This window comes from Branchiostoma floridae, chromosome 1 (genome assembly GCF_000003815.2).
Source record: "Branchiostoma floridae strain S238N-H82 chromosome 1, Bfl_VNyyK, whole genome shotgun sequence".
Classification (NCBI taxonomy): Eukaryota; Metazoa; Chordata; class Leptocardii; order Amphioxiformes; family Branchiostomatidae; genus Branchiostoma; species Branchiostoma floridae.
Window position 1 is genome coordinate 20,440,625 of NC_049979.1, and position 16,512 is coordinate 20,457,136.

At 37.6% G+C, this 16,512-nt stretch overlaps 1 protein-coding gene across 1 annotated transcript in view; it reads right to left on the minus strand.

Moving 5' to 3' along the window:
• LOC118414057 (molybdenum cofactor biosynthesis protein 1-like) overlaps positions 1–16,512 on the minus strand; it is a gene marked incomplete at its 5' end in the record, with an annotated part of 21,729 nt that extends 5,217 nt beyond the window's left edge. The window contains 10 exon segments of the mRNA XM_035817819.1: positions 1,102–1,222; positions 1,691–1,801; positions 2,322–2,434; positions 4,367–4,406; positions 7,273–7,344; positions 10,750–10,811; positions 12,285–12,455; positions 12,693–12,860; positions 14,769–14,907; positions 16,432–16,512. Of these exon segments, the coding sequence (XP_035673712.1) occupies positions 1,102–1,222; positions 1,691–1,801; positions 2,322–2,434; positions 4,367–4,406; positions 7,273–7,344; positions 10,750–10,811; positions 12,285–12,455; positions 12,693–12,860; positions 14,769–14,907; positions 16,432–16,512 (1,078 nt within the window).

The following is a 16,512-nucleotide window of genomic DNA, read 5'->3' on the forward strand; positions in this document are numbered from 1 at the left end:
GCCTTTACAGAATGATGAAATGGGCAATAATGATCACAGCAGACGGAGGACGTATAAAGATAGGTCTATCCTCCACCCTGCAGTAGGTCATCCATTACAAACCTACAGCCTTGACTTTGCTTTACCTTTTAATCCACAAGGGAAGATCGTTTGACCTCAGGTACTACCTACGCAATCACAAACTTTCTTTTATTGGCAAACGGCAAGAATGTTTAATGAGTTTTCTAGGTTGTCAAAATACACTAGAGATTGCCAATTCAAATTTATCCTCCAGAATACAGCAGGTGGCATGGCAGGTAACAGGTATAAAATTTATGTAAGACTAATCTCATAATAATTTTTTTCCCTGTTGTAATTCATTTGCTACAGGAATTTGTCAGTGTAACGTTAAATCTTTACCGGGGTTGGGGTCCAAGCACAACATATAGGGGCAGCATGCACTTGCAACAACATAGGGATCATAACTGCAAAGGACCATCTTGACATATGATAAATATATTTTATGGTGATTCAGACTGACATATCTTTTCAGGCATCTTCTCTGTACACTGAAACAGTGTAAAAAGTTGATCATTGCATTTTGGATTATAGCCCTGAAATATTTGCTATCAACTTAATACATAATTCTTTTTCCTTCTTTTTAGATTCCAGCTGAAATGATCCAACAAATGTTGTACGTTTAACAGCGTGAAACTGAACTGCATCAGAACACACACCTGGTCTGGTATTTTTAACTTTCATATACTGCTTAGCACAATCATCTACTGTAACAGAAAAGAACATATTGGAAAACAATATTATTCTGAATCATCATTCAGATAAAGAATGGCTATTGTCAGCACTTTTTGTTCGGGTCAGTTGAGCAACCAAAAATGCCATTTTGTTTTAACTAAGGCCTTACTGGGCTCTAACCTTCCTGCCAGCTTATGGATTGTTTTTACAAATTGCAGACATTTTCTTGGTATTCTGGCCCATGGCCAGGTCTAGTTCTACTTACCCCCACCTTACACACAGCAACAGGTGCAGATTGTGCCACTTCACTACACTGTAGGTCAAAAGGACGTAAAAGATGAATTGCACTGCACCATCATTAAATTATACCTGCATGCTGTTTCTTCTTCCTCCCCACCGCTGCTCCTATGATCTTAAGAAGCTCCTCCTCTGAAGTATCGGCTCTTAAGGTATCTCTTAGGGAGACCTCCGAATTACCAAACAGGCACACCTGTGGAGGAATATATCTGGGTGAAATGGTGCAAAAATAATTTACTGTAACAGTTATACCTGGTCCATAAGGGTCCAACACAAATAGGTTTCTCTAATTACCTTTTCCCCATCCTAACTAAAATAGAATGCACACTTACTGGTATTTGACTTGTTACGAAAACATAATAATTTTATATAATGTATAAAAAAATTATACTGTAGATGTTTAATCTTTAAAGAACAGAATACAATCTTTTTGCAATTATCAAAGAATACAACATCGCAATGGTCTCCATGTATTAAGTACACCCAACAGTCAAAACAATGTTTTCTGTAAAAAAAATATTAAGAAGTCACAAGAAGCTTATCAGTTATATATATATATTATAAACAGTTACTATATCCAGTTAAAATTACTTACTTTAATAGTCATCCTCACAAATAAATCAGAATTGAATAATGATATCTTAATATGTGGAGCCTGCACCTTAAGGTTTCCATCAGCAGTTATCCTGAGTCTATTGCAGGACCCACAGAAGTGTTCAGACATGGACGTCACAAACCCCATCTGGCCACGGAAACCTGGCACTCTGTAGGCCTGGGGAGGGAAAGGTGGAGAGAGAAAAAATGTATTCACACTCAGTCATACAGGCATGATCACAACAATTACATTCATTGCAAACACAAAACATATGCTGGTATTGTAGTTACATGATGATCATGATTTACAATAGTAATCATCATCATCATTTACTAATCAATCATATTAAGAAATTTCATATAGTGTGTGTGTAATGTTCAGTACCATGGACAGGTATGTGTTTGATGTTCAGTACCATGGACAGGTGTGTGTTTGATGTTCAGTACCATGGACAGGTGTGTGTTTGATGTTCAGTACCATGGACAGTTATACCTATATGTATGATGTTAAATACAGGTAAAGCTACTGTTCAGTATCACTGCATACACTATTTGCCACAGTCTACATATTGATTTAAACATTTCACAATACAAATTAAAAAAATTATAATACCACATTTAACACTACATCACTTTATCACTGTATGTTTGTGAACTAAATTGAGACCGACACTGAAGGATGACGCTTTTAACCGTACCTTGGAGGTGTCATTGGGCCCGTCACTCATTTTCTCCAGGTCAGGCCACCTCTGACGGATGGTGTCCAACATCTCCTGGTAGGTCACCATCTTATTGTGGTTCCATTTGTTACCTGCAGAATGATAGGAACCAGGTGTGCTAATTGTCAACAACCACACTGGAGACATACTAATCTAAACAAGTCTACAAGTATGTGATTGTTAGAAGAACTCTGTTGGATAGGTCCCAGGTTTTGTTAAACAAGATGGACGAAAGTTTCAACGGCTACTAATGGTCATCAATTGACATCCATTCCACTAATGTGCAGCTTAAGAGATTTCGTGGAGTAGGGAAGTGCACTACACATTTTGAAAGGCTGTTTGATATGGTGACATGACATACATGTACAATGTACTTTGGAGTGATACTGTTTACAATTCTATGAAGATTGCTACTGACTGGCTTGGAGTTACATCTAGATGACAGCAAGACTTGAGACTGTCAGTTTTGATGCTGTTATTGCTTTACGGCATTCTAAGTGACTCCATATCCACTCATCACTGCTGATTTTTAGGAGTTGTCTCTTTCTAACTTATGAGTGATGACACATGTCATCAATCAATTATACAGTATAGGAGACCAGCAGCTTATAAAGAGTCACTATGATTATGAAATCATGTGCAGAAATGTGAATTTATTGCAGGTAGAGTAACTTTCACTAAAATGTTGTTTAGTTTAAAATATAATTGTGTGTTCTGGACCATAGCGAACCAACTGCTTCTATGATAAAACTGCTACATGTACATGTGTACATTGCACTTTAGAACTTCAAGGTAACTTATTAGAACATAGTATCTCCAAGCAGAGGCCTAGGTAGGGAGGCAAAATCATTATTATGTTTTGAAAGGTTGAGGTTCAGCAAAGCATTGGGATACAATGTAGAAAGGCCTGCTGCTTCAAGGAACTGGGAGCTAAACAAGGGCTATAACTTCCTACGTCTGAGATGACAAAAGTATTAAGTATGAGAAAAATAATTGCAGACCTATACTTCATAATTGATAGCATGCAATTCCTGGTAGACCTAGATGTCAAAAAGGTTATTTTTAGGGTGTAATTGGGAGCACCCTTTCTTTCTCAATTCACAAAAGAGCACACATTTGCATCAATACTTAGAAATGATTATGAGTCAAATACCGTCCCCCTGAGGATAGGAAAATATGACCTTGGATCTTGCATTCTGTGACCTTTTGGAGCATTAAGTAGAATGCATGATTGAGTAATCTGCTTGATTCAATGCATGGCAGCAGCATGCAGATGTTGTACATTGTATACATGCTGTTAAAAATTTCTAAAAATGTATCAGGAATCATGTTTTATTTGGGTGAAAGTTGTATGTAATAGTAAAGTACAAGATGAGCTGTATTCAATAATTCAGAATATAAAATCAATGTCAATATAAATTTTGCAAGATCCATGCTACTGGTGCATGAGCCTAACATTGATGAAGCTCCTTGCTAACAGCAACTACTAGTTGAGACCAGTTCAGTTTAATTCTGCAAGACCTAAAGTCAATAAGCTCAGAGTCTAATGAAGGTCTATCTGCCCACTATAAAGCATGACTCAGTCTTCAAAGGAAACACGCCGCCATGCCCTGCACTATAACTAAGTAACGTACATGAAGCAAAGATGTCCTACCAGTAGGAATGTTTAACACATGATTTTCATGATCTGATTCAGAAACATTTGGATTGCAGACAATAAAAAACTTTTGGAAGTCTAATGGCTCATTAGTTTATTTGGTGAAAAGAAGTGCTAGGAAAACCAGTAGTACATTGCAATTGATACATTGTACAAATTTGATATGGTATAAAAAAATTAAACCCAATAGCAGCTGCTATAGTTTCAAACATCAGTTCCTGAAGTCAGTTGAAATCAGAAATAACAAAATGGTGTTAGATGTAAAAAACTGGGCACAGGGCCAATGTTACTTTATACAATCGAGTTGGATCCTTTTAGAAGAAATATTCCCAATCATCCTCCATGATGAACAGAGAAAGAAACTTACCATCAAATGGCATGTACTCTATAAACCTCACATCGAGAGCCTGTATGGTAAGGACAGAGAGAAAACGATATGAATGATTAATAAGGGTATCATGAGTGAACTATGAAATCCACATTGCAGAAACACCCCAATAATTGTCCCCACAGGTAGTATGTAATGTATACCCTTGGTGAGTTGGGAGATGGGGTGGTAATGCTGAGACAATTTAATATATTATTTGCACAAGGTCACTGGAAAGTAGCGAATACCTATAAGGTCATTCAAAGTCACCAGCCATGAAACATGACGGAAAAACATTTAATAGCAGAATGTTAACAAAACTTCAGCTAAATGTTGTTTGACTTTGAAAATATTTATTCAAATGTGAGACGTACATGAAAAGAATTTTCTCAGAATGGAAATTCTACATGACATCGTTATTGGTATGTTACATGTACCGTTAAATCCTCTTCCACAGAATACTGTTTCACTTCAGTTTCAATTCTCAGCATGCTGTGGGATATTACAGGGTGATCTATGGAGCGAGTTACCACTCAGTTATTTGCATAAAAGCTTTATCATACCCCTGGAACAAAACGAATTTTGGCTGGGAATCAAACAGTCTTAGCGACACCTCACTTGATAATTAAGCCAGACCTACCATCTGGCATCGATTCCTGGGATTACAGACGTACACTTACTGACAGTGTCATATGACTCAAATTTTTACTCAGGGCTCTCTCTCATTTTAGAACCTGAAATTTTGTTCATGGACAGGACAACCATATCATCACTTCAGTACACACAGACAAGGTCAAATGTGGTGGCAGGAAATTTGTGCAAAATCAATGCAACCGAAAAGTGGTATCGGTCATGGCAGTCTGGTGTTGTGAATTACGTGTAGTTCAAGGTCACCTGGGTCAGGCACATCACATTAACTTTACAACAGCAACAATTTACTGGCTGATATACAGGTTTGACATTGATGTATTTATGTAGGTGTAGATTCATTGATTTTCAAACCAGCAAATAGACATAGTAAAATGTTTGTTTCTTTGCAGCAAATTGGTACAAGAAATATATCTTTCTTTGCTTTAAGATATACAAAATACCAGTTATGTAATATACATTGTTTGTATATATGATATAAAAGTTGATTTACAGCTGACACATACTAGACAAATGAAAATTGCCTGTAGAATTAATTGATTCAATCCCTGTAGTCTCTCTTACACTGAACCCGGGGGCATATGTGTAGACTGGTGGTTAAAGGACAGATGTTGGCAGGTCCCTGGGAGAGCTGGCAGACATCCAGACACTGACATGTGATTTACCTTCAGCCTCATCCCAGTCCAGATGGTTTGTCTGTAAATTTGGATCATCTTTCATGCACATGCTGGAACCCATGACACTGGGATTATAGATCTGCATAATTTTTATATACAAATTTTAAAACTGCTGTTACAGGTTTAAATGATCCAAACATTATGTAGTTCAGATTGCAGTTGTTGTTTTTTTCGTTGAAAATCCATTTGACAAAACTCGCCTGCATACATCTTGAAAAGAATCATGGATTTCAGCCTAACTTCTGTCGACCTGCTTTTTACAACTAGTTTTGAAAAATCTTATTGTATGCACTAAGTACTTAAGAATGTCATAGTCATAATAACCTCAGTGTTGTACATGTAAAACAAGATGCAAATTTTTAAACAAGATTATGTTTATTTTACACTGGAAACTGAGAACCAGTGACAGACAACTACTCAGAGCTGTTTTTTTTAAATCATACCAATTGAAGCAATGTGCCAGTCAAGTCTATGCAACTTCATTGGCTGAAATCAAAATCACCTACAAAAACATGATTGTATGGGTGGCACAGTAAGATACATGTAGCAGGTACAGTAGTCACCAAAATTCGTGTAGAACTTTGCAACAGCAGCTAACCAATTTACATGCAGTACTTGCTTCAGGGCAAGTAGGACTAATCATCCATTTTGTGTGGAACCAAATACCACAGACGCTGAAGGTAATGATCCTTGTATGGTTATGCATGCCAAGGATTTAGACAAGTAATAGCTCAACCAAAGTTTGAATAGCAGAAAAGATCAGACCCAAACATACTTCATCATGATTGTAAATTTACATGACCTTTCATGGTTGACCTGAGTTTTCAAAGAGAAATCAATGTACCAGGAAGCTGAGGATGGCTTTTGTCCCTGGTGCTGAAAACCTTGTACTTGTATCTTATTCATCACAAAGTGCCTGGGGATCATTCATTCCCCTGGGGATCATTTATTCATGATGGACTGAGGACAAAAATCAGACACTTTTCAAACTTGCTTCTGGCTTTACCCAGGTGGAAGGTAAAGTTTGGATTTTATTTACAGAGTTCCGATTTTTCTTAAGTGCTTGGATTTAATTCAGTTTATAAAAATGTACTTCAATTATGAGCTAAATACAATCACCCTTTTGCAATTATCATAGCATAGACTATACCCACTAGGACATTAATCCACTATTCAGTATGATTGCTTTTCCTTGCCCTCTGTATAGTCACAGATTTTGGAAAGACGATGCTTGAGAAAGTCAATTTGCTTGCTAAGAATATAAGATAATGCCACTGTCAAAGTTAAGTTTTATAGCAAATCTATCAGGCTTAACTAATCTGTGTCTTATACTAAGTATGATCAAAGTGTGTGGTTTGTACAATGTACTTATTCACATGATCCTGTCAGTAGTCCCTGTAAGTTATTCAAGTTTATCCCAAATCCTCAAGTGGTTACAATAAATGGAGGTCATACACAAGATGATTCAGTGCAATACAGAAGCCTTAATTACACAAACCAATCTGTACCAGTATTGATAGTACTACTTGTTGACAGTTCAAGACCTTTCATACACTGTAATATTCAAATGCACGACCTTACCTTCTTCTCTGTCATTGCGACAAAGTCGCATATTTCCTCTTCGTTCACCCCCCTCATCACCACGCAATTGAGCTACGGAGAGAAAAATGAGAAACGTGGGAAGTTAATTAGCGTGCAAATCCGCTACCCGGAAAAACTTGATTGCTGGGTTTTCGCCATTGCATTCGACAGATTGCTTTCATCGACTTCCACCCAAACATTGTGGGTAATGATACACTGTCGCTTTTACTCGTCGATTCGTTTCCCAAAACCTTTTACCTTGTAATCTGTATTGATGTATCTCCAACACTTGGAGGAGTCTTACACTGCATTGTGCTTGATACGATCAAATGGATTTCTAGTCCTTCGCCACCCCAAATCACTGCCAGTTCATGTGTTATTTCTAGCCTCGACTGACTCAGTTAGGTTGAAAAATCTCCACATTACATGACATTGCTGTGACCTTTGCATGTCAGGATATGTATCAGACATGTATTTTTTGTGTTGTCCTTTGATCCTCTGATTGTATTGTAACTTTTGACCACCAGGATAAATGATCTCTCATAATATGGCATCCACAAAATTGGAAATGGATTTTCATTAAATACATCATTCTTGAAAATCAGATTTATTACCATATGGCTGCGTGTAGACTGTTAAAGGACACATTTTCAGTATTCTGTACATGGCTATGAATACGTACAATGACACAGCATAAAACATGACTAACAGCTGAGCATATAGCGTGTTCCGAGCAATTTGATTCCCTGCAATGGTACAGTGGCTGAATGTCAAAGTGGTTGGCCAATGGAGGGAAGTACATTTGTAAGTCCTGACGAATGCTGGACTAACCACAAATGGTCACCCGGGAAGTATCACATGGCTAAAAAGATTTTCATTGATGCTAGAACTGATAACATTTTCTGTGCTGTATCACCCATACGACCAGGAAAACGATACATTATCAATGAACTTTATCCCTCTGCAATTACATTACCTTGAGGTTTTCGTACATCTCTTTAGCGCCAGATTAAAAAAAACAAAAACTGGCATTCATAACTTCTCAGCAGCCCTGGCTAAAAAAAGCCTTTCGTAAGTAAATTCTAAAGTAGTAAACTACAAATTTGACACAAAGTCAATATTCAAAATCCCTTCCATTGCAGTTTCTGTACTGACAATCAGGCATTCTCTGTTAATTTTCTGCTTGACTGAGTGGGTCCCTTAGAGTGCTGCTCGTTGGTGAACCATTGTCTACTCAATCACCTTGAGTCACATACTTCCTGACGTTGATTGACTACATCAATTTCAAAGACTCCTACGTAGTAATTAGTTTATAACTGCCTGTTGAAAATAAGTCTAAAAACTATTTATTTACAAGAGCATCACCTATAACGGTACATGATTTTGCAGTTTATATGAAAGTCACAGCCAATTATAGCAACAGATTGTATGCTAGGGACAACCTATTTGTGATGTACATTGCATAGTGTGTTAGAGCATAGAAACATTGTATATGTAGCCAAGTCTAAGGTATAATCATTTATGGTTTTCCTGCTATGAAAGTTAGACCCACGTCTAGTGACAGATCATTGTAGAATAAAACTCGTAAACCAAGATCAAGTTAACAGTTTCCATGTAGTACACATATTACTAATATTTTCTAATACATGTATTTTTTTTAATGTACATGTATGATTGTATACTACACGTAAATGCACAGTATCTGGTATACAATTTGTATGTACAGGTGAAGACCATATCAACTTAATATGTGACTTATAAAACTTGGATAATCTCTCAAACTTCGTACTTAAAAGCAGCACACGAATGAGGGCTGAATGCTAATGCTTCACTTTAGGATGTGCACATCTTTTGGCCAAATTGGAAGTCTTCATGATTTCTGACTTAATAGGATTCCCTTGGCCTTCTGCCATATTTCTGCACCCAATAGGGGGTTCCATATAATACCCAATCCTGTGCACTGGAGATTCAATTTGCACCTTAATGGTGCAACACATTATCCCTCAACTCTACAATTGAGTGAATACAATTTCCTTCAGAAGTAAAAGGGGCGTACTCCACACAGCAAGGTGAATTGTTCATGTTCAAATATGTACATCTGGCACAGTCAATTCCACCAGGATATAGTTTGAAAAGAACATTAGACTAATGCTAAAACTGGAACAATCAAACTTGCAAGTACATTAACTCAAACATCCAAATTCAATATCTGAATTTTTGCCGACTGCGGGTCGGATCGCCCGACGGCCGAAGGCTGGGACCAAGGGTGATCCGGAATACACCATGTTGTATTTTATTTATGTCAAACCCACCTGAGAAAACCCTTTTTCATGCGAAATGCGCCAGAAGTTGAACAAATTTGGTGCCCTCGAACAAAAAGTGTTGCAACAGTAATGTTCCAACGTCCGAATCAGGTATTCGAACGTTCGATGGCGCCACACTCGGCCCGCTCGAAACAGACTTCGATTTATTCAAATGGAGCCTGTGTGATACGCCTTTCGAACCTGTGCGATACGGAAGTTATGGACCGGTCCGGAACAACCGTATCGAACGTTTTTGCGTCACAGGTATGACATTAAGTAAAATACAGACTGGTCCAGAACAACCACGTCCAATGTTGTCTTTTCAGCTGCCAGAATTTCAGCCCAGTATAACTTATAAGCTCTTAGTACCAGGGTTTGACACCTGCCCTCTCACCTAAAACCCATGAACAAGGCAGATACCCCTAACTTTAGGGTTTCCTGAGCTCCACACACGTACAATGCTCATGCAACCTTAAGCACTGTGCCCCAAAACCATAAATTCTGATTGATGCACACCTGGTTCCTCTATCTAGATAAAAGGAAAACTAATCTGCCCCTCCCATACAGCTGTTGTACAAAAAACTACATGGAACATCTTAAGGTCTCCTAAGATCAGTACCATCATTACAAAACATTAATCCTAAAATGACGCTGTCTGTAATAAATCTCTGCTGGAGACCTGTCGTCCTCCTACCAATTAAACAATTTGTCATCCTCTGAGGCGCCCGTCTGATTAATGCACATCTGTCACAAGAAATGTCTCTATGGTAAAACTAACAAAAATCAATAAGCCATTAACTTAAAGGTGTCTTCTGTGACATTTTGCAAATTACATTGTGTGAAGTGCAAGTGAAAATAAAATTATATAATAATATAAAAGATAACACAAGCCAAAAGCTGGTCATCCCTTCATCATTTTCTAATTTCTACATAAAATATGAATGACAAATAATAAAAACATTAGTGTCACACAGATCTTTTGGAAGGCACTCAGGTTTTCTGACATTTCAACTTTTTGATCAAAACTTGTCAGGTATGATGAACAATGCATGATCATACATATTTTCTTACTATTGATATGTTATGCTTGAAACAACTTTTACACAGTGGCTCATGCACTGTATTTCAATTTCATACCCTGCAGGCCCGGATGAGCAAGATACCGGTAACTCACCTTGACTGGATTGTAGCCTAGTTCCAGGGCCTTCTCCAGACCTTCCATGACCTTCTCCCAGCCTGCAAGTACAGATAAACATGGCAGATAAGTGAGCACAACTGTCAATAATTTACCTTACAGCCCCTGAGAGCAGATAGCTCAGCCCACAGGCCGTATAGACGACCTACAGCCATCAGATCAATGTCAACTCACCCGGCAGTGTGGAGCAGACTGGATATGAACGTCATTCCACCCAATACTAGCAAAATATTGCCAAACCTAAACAGTGTAAAGATGACTATTTCAGTCATATATCTTTTTTTCAATTTCAAAAACTTTTATTGAATTATCTAGAGCAGAGAACATGTATTGTTTAGAACAAATAGTTATCATAAAAAGTGATGGATATCAGTTGAACACACTTTAAATTTCAGTATGTGTGTGTGATAATATGTACTACAATTTATGTATAGTAGGGACAACATTCTGTAATGATGTTACCATAATTTAAGCACTAAAATTTCACAGTACCTGCAGATAGTTCTAAAGTTAATTCCAAATTTCAAGGCTTAGCCTATCAGGAGTACAAATTGTGTTCACTGTGTTGTAATGAACATAAAATTTTATGTGCAATTTTGCAAAACAGTTTCAGATTACCAAGTAAAAAGAACTACATGTACAAATGAATTGGCTTCTTTGGTCTTAAACTGCAAGCCCGAGGATTAATCTTATCATACTCCACAAAATGTTTAGTCTATCTACATGTACAGTAAGGTCTCTCACAAGCAATAAGATTGGAGTTCACTTTTAGTTTTACAGTATCTTTTAATCTAAAAGGTTTTAGATTTATTTGATGGTCACTGTATTGTCATAAACACACAGTGAAAGGATGTGGTGGATACAAAACTACGAGCTTGTTGATAGAAAAATGTTAGATTTATTATTCTGACATCCCAGAGAACACTGCAGGAAATACTCATCTTCCATCAACAATTCAAAAAGAAAATGTGGTGCATATAAATATGTCCATGTCTGTAGAGCGTAAAATACCCACATCCAAATGGCATTTGCAAATGTGTCTCACATAAATCAAGCAATGAAAATGGCCTGAGCGTAAAAAAAAAATTTTAAGACATCTCGTTAAGTGTCTTTCCACTCTATCTACAGTTACACAGTCCAGTAAGTATCAGAACCGTTGCTAGTAAAACTAGTTTCAATCTCCAAAGTCTATAAGGGTATAAAACACATGGCTGATATTCATGAATGCAAAGCTTTTGCTACCATATATAAATCTCTGGTTGAGGATTACTACACATATCTGTCATGATCAGCAGCTTTGATACACTGTATATTAAGGATCTGATCTTGAGTCTTGCTATCATATTTCACAAAGGGACAAAGCATTGTATGTACGTTATTGTTTGTATGAAGTCCAGGAAGTTTGGTGGCACTAATGGATTTTCTAATAAAGTCTCAAAGTCTCATTCATTAACAGTGACTATTCCTATTGAATCATCCCCCCCCCCCCCAAAGTTTAAATGGAGTAGCCTTACCTTTCCTCCTGGTAATAAACTGGAACTTGGCAGGCACTAAGGTATCAAGGCTTATGTTCAGCAGGTTCAGCCCTGCTTCGTGCAGTTGAGGCAATTTTCTCTTCAGCGTTAATGCGTTCGTTGTCATGGCGATCGTTTCCAGTCCGAGGCTCCTCAGCTTATTGAGTTCCGCTGGATAAAGTATGAAGACAGGTTTTTCAATAAACTAGGGGCCTGAGCAAATTGTTTTGGAGGTACCCTCACCATTACTCTCCTGTTATGGCCAAGGTGTGACAGTTCTGACAGAAATACTATAGTCAAAGCTCTATATCTATGTTGTCTAAATACCTACAGAATTTTATCTGAATACTTTCTAAATATGTACTAATTTTTGTCTGAATATTCACAGAATTTTGTCTGCATACTTACAGACTATATCCACCACATCTGGCCTGACCAAAGGTTCCCCTCCGGTCAGTCGGATCTTGTTGACGCCTTGGGACACGAACAGCCTGGCCAGAGTGACCACTTCTTCTGTTGACAGAAGTTTTTGCTTTGGTGTCAAGTCCACACCTGCTTCAGGCATGCAGTACTGACCTATTATAAAAATAAGACCAAATTTCATCAAATTTTAATGCAAAAAAATCTTGGCAATAACTGACTGCACAAAATTACAAACTGTTAAAACCCATCCTTTTTTTGTGAGTAGTGCAAATAAAATGTATACAAGTTAATGTAAAATAAACCACTTGTACTGATGTGCATGTACATCATTTGTACGTACATTATGTAGTTCAGTTTTAATAAACTGCCCTTGTGTAATATATTTGCTTATACCTTAAAGCTCCATGCATCATTGTGGCATATTCTCTGGCTTAAACTCAAAATTAGTATTAATGTAGAGGTTGCCATATTTTTGCCATAAGCTCCAACATTTAATCAAATCAAATGTCAGATGACACACTGTGCTTCATATGATAATCCCTTTGGGCAAAACTGTATATGAAACAGCTCTGAATTAATAAGCTTGTTACTCGATACTGTTCAAGGTTGATATATATAATTGAGTGCTACCTATTAAGTATAAATCAGCTTTTGAGAAATAAGAAATGCTGAAGAAGTAATCATCATTAAGATTGTCACTATGTCTTGATGATATTTCTAACCAAGGTGTCAGAACATTACTTATGATATGACAGTCTGTTTTCTATCAATCTTATATATTATCAATATATCATGTCACAAGTTTATATACACTTGTGGCATTCAAGCTGTCTTCTCTTATGGGTTATAAATGAATCCTTTGGAATAAAGAGTCCAAAAACTGTTATAATCATATCTCTAATTTTCCCAACAGGTATAGCTCTAATGACCACGGTTTTTAAAAGCTAGGATTTTATCATAGGGGGTCCAAATTTCGTGGCACGTGATATAGGCGCAAGTATTGTAAGGGAGTCTGGGGACATCCAACTTTCATGGTACAGAGTTTTAGAAATCGTAGCATTTTAAGTTAAAATGGTGCATTCTAAGGTATCCTAAGGGGTGGAAGTACTATCAGAGTCATCAACTGTGACCACAGTGACCTGGTAGCATCCCTAGTCAATCAGAATTTCATGCTTGTCAGAGGATCTGCTCCCCAGTGTAAGGGCGTCTAGAGCATCCAATTTCTTATTATTACAGGGGGTCTAAATGACGTCTGGACGCATGCCTGGCTAAAAGCCTGCTAATGACCTTTATGACCACTGTGACAAGGCTGTGAGAAAATTTTGGGTTGGCTAGAAAAGTAAGTACAGTGTGTAGCCCATGTACATATGGTGCAGTGTGCATAAATTTACAACTTTGTATGCCAAACTGCATCCTAAAACCTAAATTCAGTGCAGTACTCTAACAGTACTACCTACCTACCTACCTACAGTATACTACACTGTAGTTTAAACTTAAAAGTAATTTCGTGCTAAATTCTTTCTGCATTCTAACACCTTGTTTGCCATCTGGAGCAGTTATTGCTAGAGCTGTCTTCAGAGTAAAATTCATAAATGATCATGAACTTTTCGAATGGCTTTCATCTAGTCACTCAATACATACAATTCTTTACAACCGTTACTTCATGAACCCATGCAAAAATTCAATTTCCAAGTTGGACATACTCCACTGCCAATTTCCCATCTCCATTATCTGCATGGCCAGTTGTTCAATGAAGGCTATAATCTATGTCTTGTTCTACAGAATACACTCGAAACTGATTTAAGTCTAAGGGCTTGAAAAACATTTTTCTGTTGCCTGCAACTCTGTAAGTAAGTCAAAGAGTATACAAGCAATTTGGAAAAACTTTGAACAGATAATCAAGGCATATTTATAATTTTGCACACTCTCTCACATTAGTTTTGGAGTCATTGCAAAGGAGGTTATCAATAAAATATATTTTGCTGTGGCCTTATTAGTTGTACCAGTACACCTATATGAATTTCATACCGTCTTGTGAGTAACACTGTGATCAATACTTACATCGTAGGTTACACCTCTCTGTCAAGGATATCCTCAAGTAATCATGATTCCTTCCAAAAGTGTCTGTCAGGAATGATGAAAATGGCCTGATCTCCTCACCCTCAAAGTGGGACTTTTTCCTTCTTGCTAAAGATGATGCCTGTAGGAAACAACACCCAAGATTCATGAAGACATCAAATCTGCATTATTCATCATTATTATCATTGATAGTATTATGTACTGTAAGTCAGTTTAACTTCAAGTTTGAAGGGATATAATGTCTAGGAAAAAGGTGGCATTTGTTGACACAATACTGAATACGTAGTGTACAGTACTGTAAAACAGGTGTGTTTATTATAAGAACTCACAACAAGAATTGCAAACAGATATCTTTTAACAACCACAAAAATTTCACAATCTATGGTATGTCTACTTTTTTTTTCACTGTATGTCTATCCAGGATGCTAGCCTTTTTAGTTTTAGAAAGCTCTCTTGGGTGCTTCCCATCCCAAACGCCATTAGTGACCTAGAGTGTGTATTCAAGCGGAAAAAAACTAGCACGCCAGCATTGACGCTACTGTTTTAAGCTAAATGTAACACAACCTTAGAGTTAGACTAAGTGGTCAACGCCTTGTCATACCCAGAGCACAGTATTAATAATATATTTAATACATGTACCAAAGATGCCAAAGGTGACCTGAATTCTGCCAACTGTTGAAATAGAGAGTAGTCTAAACTGGGGCAAAGGGGACAAGTTGACAACTTGCCAAACAGGTATTGTGAGGTGTGATACACAATGTAGATGTAGATGCTGTCCTCATTAGGATTACTGTATAACTATAAGTAGAGCCACATGTCTTTTTTTAGCCTGTTTTATTCTAATTTTGTAAGACATGTTTAAAAGCTGTGATATAATCACTGACTGGAAAGTATATCTAATGAGTTTCCTGTTATAATCTTATAAACCTTGTCGTTGGCATCCTTCTGTCTCGGGGGACAATGGAGTTTGCACCATGGTTTGTTAATCATATCTACCAGGACCCTCCTTAGCAATATCCAACCAAACAAAGAGAAATTGTAACATTTTCAGGCCAACTTCAATTTTTCTGACATTACCATTGGTTGGGTTGTGTGTGACTGTCAGAGAACTTTTTATCTAATTACCTGGAATGGAGGCACTATCATGATTTATGCGTAAAAGTTGAAATCTGTTTACGCACTTAAGAGGTTGAAAGTTAAAACAAAAGGGCTGGGTGCCTGTAGTGTTCGCTTTTGATTCGAATCCGGGACCACTTGTTTCTGAGTTGAACAGTTTGCCGTTATGCCACATGACACCACAGGGTTCTCTTGGACAGAATGTGCACAGTACGTGCACATTACTATTAGGTACACAGAACTTGATGTCCTTGCATGCACAGTAACTACATGCACAGCACAGTTAGTGTTACAGTGATGGGATATAACTTCAACGTTATAAGAGATGCACCACCTCCTTGCTGCCCCCCTTTAGAGACCATGAACAGCACCCATAAACTATTGGTTTACAGGGAAAATCTAACACGGTTCGACAACAACTATAACCGGTCGAACTTTGCCCCCTATGTGTGGGACAACGTATCTATCATCATCATGTACGTATCCACTGCAACACAGAGCAAACGCCGGTACAAATGACATTACATACCCTCTGCACATTCTCCCGCGTCTCCTCTTCCTCTACTGGTTCTGGCACGCTGGACTGCAACCTTGTAAACCTGGTCAGACA